This window comes from Acyrthosiphon pisum, chromosome A1 (assembly GCF_005508785.2).
Source record: "Acyrthosiphon pisum isolate AL4f chromosome A1, pea_aphid_22Mar2018_4r6ur, whole genome shotgun sequence".
NCBI lineage: Eukaryota > Metazoa > Arthropoda > Insecta > Hemiptera > Aphididae > Acyrthosiphon > Acyrthosiphon pisum.
This window is the reverse complement of record NC_042494.1, coordinates 134,732,596-134,740,072: the sequence shown is the minus strand read 5'-3', so window position 1 is coordinate 134,740,072 and position 7,477 is coordinate 134,732,596. Positions and strand designations below refer to the sequence as shown.

The following is a 7,477-nucleotide window of genomic DNA, read 5'->3' as shown; positions in this document are numbered from 1 at the left end:
TTATTAAGTTAAAGAAAAATTAATTTGTTTATACAACGCTAGCGTACTTAATTTTTTTCCAACCCAAAATTAAATTATAATTTATAGACTATATAGTGTTTATAAATTATAATTTATACAGAATTTCCTTATAAGTTAGATTCGGATTATATAAATGTTGACTTTAGACATTGTACGATACATATTTTTTGACATGAAAAGGAAATAGACTGAAATAGTGAAATATAATAAAATTAAAAACAAAATAAGGTATAAATGCAGTTTAGTTCCCACGCGATTTTTTCGATATTTTTCACCCCAAAATGTGTGTTTTAAAGCACTGAATATAAATGTCTAATTCAAAAATTCTCGCAAATTATTATTTTGGAAGTTATATCTTTCCAAAGTTTACGATTTTACGTATTTATGCATGCACTTTGCTTTCCTACCATGGGCGCCCATAGGTAACATTTTAGGGGGTGTCAAAATAAAAAAAATTTCGAATGTAAGATAAATAAAGATTTAATGTTATTTTTTACATATAAACGTATACATGCATGTTATATTAGATTATAAAAAATATAAATTAAATAATGTAATTAAGTATATTATTCGGTATCAGTAAATAAGAACTGCAAATTTCTTCGTTTTATTCCAAACATATTAATGACATCCTGAATGAAATTATCCTTGTTTGGGTTAACTCTTTCACGATGAAGGCTCATCATACACAACCCATTTAAACGATCTTCTCCTGTAGTCGAGCGAAGCCACGTTTTTACTCGTCTTAATGTACTGAACGATCTTTCTATTGTGCACGTTGTCGGAGGCAGTGATATAAAAATATTAAGTATTTGAAAAATATCAGGATAATATTCGCAATGAGCCAATAAATCAACAAACGAAATTTCATCACACTGGGAGTCAGTCAAATTTTTATCAATCCAATACTGATACCAAATATTAGATTCCTCTATCATATTTTCAATTTCATAATGATCACTAATCAGCTTAATTTTTTCTTTGAAATCATTAATGGTGTACTTTTCAATATTTGTAGGATGCAGTAGACTTATTGAGAATGCTATTTTATTTGTACTTGAAAATCGTCATGAAAGGGATGATATTAGTGAATCTAAGTACGGAATAAAAATAGAGAGTCTGTAATAGTGTTCAGCAGAATCGGTTTCGTAATTTGATCTATTTTTTTGTTTGGATGTAATACGTGAAATTTTAATATCTGCGCAATTTTTTCTGCCATAAATACGGAGTTATTAAAAATATCATTAAAAACGATATCTGATTGTTCTCTATTATTATTAAATATAGTTAATAAAACTTGAATATAGCCCTCTATAAAAAATGGAATTTTCCCTGTAACCTCAAAAGAAGGGATGAGGTCATTATAACCCGTGCCAGAATAGGTCACACTCATCTCACCCACTCATTCCTCATCACCAAGGAACCTGCTCCGCAATGTGACGCATGCAACGTGGACCTGTCGATCGACCACATTGTCACTAGATGTCCAAAATACGCCGTAGCTCGGAAAATATTCAAAAATTCATCTTCTCTCCGACTTGCTCTCAGCGAAGAAAACACAGAAGCTATATACACATTTTTTTATTATATACATTTAAACAATAAGTTGTAAATATTTATAATTTTACATTGTTATAACCTATTCTGCAGGCTAAATGCTAATAACCTTAGTTGTTGAAGCCTTATCATTAAATAAAAAAAAAAAAAAAAAAAACTTGAATATGATTTTGGACCGAGTATAAATCAATAGATTTTGCCTGCAATTTATTTGTAACTGGTTCTAATTGATCTGAGTATTTGGATATAATATTTAAAGATATAATAAATTGTGATGTTGATATCGCACATGATAGTTGGTGTGCTTTTGTGCGAGTAGTGGTGTTAACTTTAAAATCTGAGTCATTATTATGAGATAGTTTTTCTAAAACTGACGTATTATTAATAAAGTTTTCAGCAAAAATGCGAATAGATTTATATTTCGCAGACCAACGAGTATTACACAAAAGTGGTATATTTGTAAGCAATTTTCGACGAAGTACACTTTCACGAAAAAAATTAATAACCTCTTTAATTACTCCTACAGTATTTTGTATTTCTGTCACTGCATTCAAATCATTTACAACGAGATTGAGTCTATGCGAAGCACAGTGGAAAAATGTTGCTTTAGAATATTTATCACAAATTATTTTCTGAACTCCATTTTCTTTTCCAGCCATTACTGAACACCCGTCAAAACCCAAGCCAACAAGTTTATTCATATCCAAACCGTATTTTTCAACAGAAGTCAAAATAGAAGTAGCGATACCAACTGCATCTAATGTTTGTAGTGCACTAAATCCTATAAATTCTTCTCTTATAGTTTTTGAACTATCAACATAACGAACACCAATCGAAAGTTGTTCAATGTCAGCAATATCGGAAGTTTCGTCGGCTAACAGTGAAAAACTTAAGCTACTATTTACTTCTCGAACAATTTGATCACATTATACATTTCCACATAATAAAATTAATTCATTTTGAATGCGATGTGAGGTATATTTAGCTTTACTATGACATGTTGATAAATGCTTAGACAGAACACTATCTCCAGATTCAATGCGAAACTTTAAAAGATCATGAAAATTTCCACTACAGCTCAATTTGCCTCTAATTGCTAGATCATGTGTCACACAAAATATTATTGATGACAAAATAGGGACTAGCTTATTCTATTTTTGTTCAATTTGTGAGAGTTGAGCAATATTTAATTGATCTATAACACTTTTTTCTTTGTCGGACATAATTTTTAAAAAATCTGTTGATTGAGAAACCGAATCCCTATGCCATTCAGATTGCATATGTTTTTTTGCGTGAAAAAGAAAATCTTTATACTTGGTAAATTCACTAACAATGAACGCTCCTAATAATCCTCTTTTAACGACAGGACGAAAAACAACACAATGTTTGCATAAGCCGCATTTTAAATGTCTAGAATAAACTAACCATCGATATTGTTTAAGCCATTCTATTTTAAAATTCCTTTTTTGTGCAATACTGTCATTCTTAAAATCATAATTATCAGAAGGAACATATGGTTTTGTTAGTAATTTATATTTAAGTTCATCTGATAAATTTGATTTATTAATATAAAATCCTAAATCTGGATATGATTCACAATCATTTGGCGTATAATTAATAGTTAATGTAGGTACCGTATTTATTGACGTAGAACATTCCGGGTTTGAATTTACTTGAGCAGAAACACTTGTGTTTTTCGATGTGTGTGGCTCAAGCACAGCAGATGCATTATCTTCATCAGATTTTTTTTTACTTAAAAACGATCGAATATCCATAGTAAAAATTGAAAATTTTAAAAAATAATAATCACTAATGACACTCAGCAGTCAGCACTAAATATACACAGAAAGTGGACGACTAAAATGCAGTTAATATTGTCTGATAAAATATTTGTAGTACCTATATTGTGATCTTTATAGATTTACCACAAATTATCTGCGATAAATAATTTTACGTATAGGTACCTATACGAACTACAGACTACGACCTATCTGGCTATCTATGATGTTAATACCTATACGATAACAATGAGTATATTTATGAGTAGGTATACTTATTTCATATCTTAAAAGTGATTTCAACAAATAATTTTCCTCGGTAATAAGGTAATATTGTGGTAATATTTATTGAGCTACAAGTTCATAAAATTTTTTTCCAGGGGGGGGGCAAGTGCCCTGTCTTACCCCCCCCCCCCCCAATGGGCGTCCATGTTTCCTACGTTTTCGTATTGGATTGTCGCCTCTTATTAATTATGATATTTTTCTTGTTATAATATTATCTAAAAAATGTTTGGTGAAAATGTAGATTAATATATTTGTGACCAATATGACCTACATGAGTTGGTTTTGCATAACAAGTCGAGGGATATTTTTGATTTGCGGAGCGGAGCGACGAGTGCCGATAACGCGTAGTCACTGCCGTGGGCGGAGGGATATTGTGATATCGAGCTGTGATAATGTGTAAATGTTGGTTTCAATTTTTAAACAGCAAATACGATAATTAAAATCTATTTGCATATTTCCATCCATCATAAAAAACATAGAATTTAAAAAAAAATCAAAGAGTTTTTTCGATGTTTTTATCGAAGATATCGTATTTTTGAAAAATTTACTGTTTTATAGTTTTTTTGCTATAACTTTTTAAGTAAAAAAATGCGAGAATTTTTGAATTAGACTTGTATTCAGTGCATAAAAACACACATTTTGGGGAAAAAAAATCGAAATAATCGCATAGGAACTAAACTGCATTTGTTCTCAAAATAAAATACCTAACTTAACTTGGTTCTTAAAATGAAAAATTAACTCGTTAATTTCATGTTAATTAAAAAAGAAATTTAGTAAGTTAACAGTTAAGTTAATAAAAAGACAAAAGTAAATAGTTAAGTTAAAAAGTTAAAATTAAATTAATTTTTTAACTCGTTAATGCCCAGCCTTGATAATATCACGTTTAGCCGTCTACCTATATGGGAAAAAAATGGGACAATGTAGGTGGTAGCCGTTGCGCTTGACGGGAATATGTTTCTGTTCTATTTAATCTAAAACGGAAAGTTTTTACTCTAATAATAACACGGCCTGTTGGTCTAGGGGTATGATTTTCGCTTCGGGTGCGAGAGGTCCCGGGTTCAAATCCCGGACAGGCCCGTTAAATTTTTTGCAAATTTTCCTTCCCAGTCCACCATCACGATTGACACTTTCAATCGCTCCTAACCTTCTTTTTAACCTAGTGTTAATAATTTAATATGATTGATTTTAAGGCACGCGTCTGTTAATCCCTAGTGGTTTAGAGATCGTTGCATGACATTCGTGATTAATTACATTTGATTGTTTTAGATACCTATTATAGACAATAGACTAATAGACTATATCAGTGGCGCAACTAGGACTAAAATTTTTGGGGAGCTGTAGCCCACCTGATATTATATAAAAAGTAACGCGTGGGGGCGATACCCTACGCCCCTATATATATTCACATAAGAATATAAAAAGTGATACAAAAAAAATATTTATTAACTTAATCAAATTTCAATTTTCACAATAACAGTACAGTATATCATTAGTATACCATCATTAGTATATCATCAGTATACCATAGATTCTATGGTAATTAAAACAAAAATCCCCGGACTACAATATTAGTTTTTATTACTCACAAATACGTTATAAAAATGATTGAGCAAATATTTTTTAAACGTTATAATTTGTGTAAATATCACATTAATAATATTTTATTACAAATATTGAAATATATACTTATAGTATAGGTATAAACTGAACATATTAAATATCATTGAAAAAATTAAAAATCAAGTAGAGATTTAAGAAAAATTAAATTAAAAAACAAATATATGTTCAAAGTTTAAATATATAGGTAGGTAGATAGGTAATATAGGTACCTAACCTATATTAAATACAATTTAACTTAGGTATTTCCTAATATTTTTTATATTATGTATATTATAATGTATCCCCAAAATAAAATATTATATTTCCTAATAATATTTTGACAATACGCAAAATGTCAATATTAATAATTATTATTATTATAAGAAGTCAATTTTACAAGTTTTATTTATAGATACAAATAATTATCAAATAAATACCTAATCAATGAATGTAGGTAGTAGGTACCTAATTTTTTAAAAAGACTATTAACATAATATGTTGCTTATAATCATGATATAAAACAAAATAATATTAATGTTAATTTTTGAAAATTATTTATTATATTTTAATTTTTTTAATGAAAAGTAGGCCATACTACCAATAAGTATAATATGGTAGTAATTAAATATTAATAATATAATAATTATTACACTAATTAGCTTTTAAAAAATAATTGATCAATCAATTTCATGTACCTAGTTGTCAGTAACATTGTAGTTTGGGGGTTATTTTTCTTAGGTTCAGGGATTTTTTCCCGGAGATTTTTATTTTACAATTCACTGTTTCTATGCTTAAGTTTAGTGCATATTCATTAAAATTATGTATAATAATCTTACCATTTTTATCTATGTTAAAAAGGTATAATGTAAACTGCGTCCGAATTTATTTGGTTGATGTATATATACGTGAAGAAGTTCAGTATTCACCTGAAATATGGGTCTACAAGAAAGTCAAATTAAATTTTTATGAGCTTTTGAAATTTATATTTTTACAACATTTAATATTCGCTCGATTTCTCATGTGACAATATTCTTATTTTATTGTTATTAAAAAACGAATGACTGTAGATATTTGAAAATTTCACTGAATGTTTATATTAGCATTTCTGTTTGTGGATCAATTTGATCAAAGTGGGGATCAATTTCAGCAGATCTTATTTAGCATTGTTAGTTTTAATATTAGAGTGATTATTTTTATTAAAAACTAAACTAACGATGCTCAAAAATAAATTTGATATCTTCCACACTTGTAAGACACACTTGGAAACAACACATAATGGATGAGTAACGTCTTCTTTACAGTAAAATGTTTATTGATTTTATTTTAGCTTTATAATTGTAACAATACTAGGAAAATGTTGAGATTTGGAGCAACTTTATAACGTATTCAAATAATTTTATTTTGGACTTCTCAAACCATGATCTGGATGGTAGACTCTTGTTGTTTGTAGTGGGGAGTAACGGCTCAACGGTTGGTTAAAACACATATTATGTGTGTCAAGGATTTGGGTGCTAAAAATGCTGGGTGGGTCACCCATCCAGGAGATATACTCTATACCATCTAAAAGTGAACCGCTTTCACGCACGCAGACTGAGCCGCCGAACAGTGCCTAAACCCCCAGCGATGGCTATGCGTTCTGTGATTGGCTGACAGTCATCGCCGGACGTCGTCGGTTGTCGGGCGCCTGTGCTAACACTCTCACCGACGTCTGGATTGCAGGCGACCGGCTTTTTTTGAAAGTACCTTCAAATTAGGCATGCAAAACACATTTTGAAAAAAAAAATTCCAAAAAGTTATAATTTTAAATGATGATCAACCATTTTGTGTCTTCATCTTTAATCGTGGTCCATACCATAAATATCTATGGTAAATATCCACGGTTCTGGTTACTAGAACGAAACAGACGAAACGCTGGATCATGGCGTTTGCAATGTTTGCAAACGTTTACAGCTACGTTTAGCAACCGGACGTTCCGAATTTCTCCGTTATCAAACGTTTGCCGCTCCAGAATTTCCTTCATATATCTATAGATTATCTATAAACCCAGGACTACTGTAGACAGTTGTAGTCCGTGCTATAAACCTTGCGTGGTACCATTGTTCTATGGTGGTACCCAAGGTTAATAGAATATATTCTATTAACCTTGGGTGGTACCGGGTAGCGTATTTTGCAAATGTGGGTACACTCAGAACCGCTCTTCTATGATTGGTTCATTTGAATTTCGCGCATTTTTTTTA

At 30.2% G+C, this 7,477-nt stretch overlaps 1 protein-coding gene and 1 non-coding gene across 2 annotated transcripts; one reads left to right on the top strand and one right to left on the bottom strand.

Annotated features, from left to right (window-relative positions):
• Window positions 1–2,729: 2,729 nt before the first annotated feature.
• LOC107884375 lies at window positions 2,730–3,353 on the bottom strand. Its single transcript, XM_016806274.1, has 2 exons — window positions 3,252–3,353; window positions 2,730–3,062 (listed from the first exon to the last, which is right to left on the bottom strand). The coding sequence occupies exons 1-2, from the start codon at window positions 3,351–3,353 to the stop codon at window positions 2,730–2,732; spliced, it is 435 nt and encodes a 144-aa protein (XP_016661763.1).
• Window positions 3,354–4,646: 1,293 nt separating this feature from the next.
• TRNAP-CGG lies at window positions 4,647–4,718 on the top strand. The gene has a single exon. It is a non-coding gene; the product is annotated as a tRNA-Pro (tRNA).
• The last annotated feature ends 2,759 nt before the right edge of the window (window positions 4,719–7,477 follow it).

What these genes read in the sequence shown, in the direction of transcription:
- LOC107884375 (XM_016806274.1), bottom strand. Translation starts at nt 3,353, where the DNA reads ATGGATATTCGATCGTTTTTAAGTAAAAAAAAATCTGATGAAGATAAT. An exon ending in ACACAAGTGTTTCTGCTCAA is followed by an intron (nt 3,063 to 3,251) that starts GTAAATTCAAAC and finishes TATGATTTTAAG; the next exon opens with AATGACAGTATTGCACAAAA.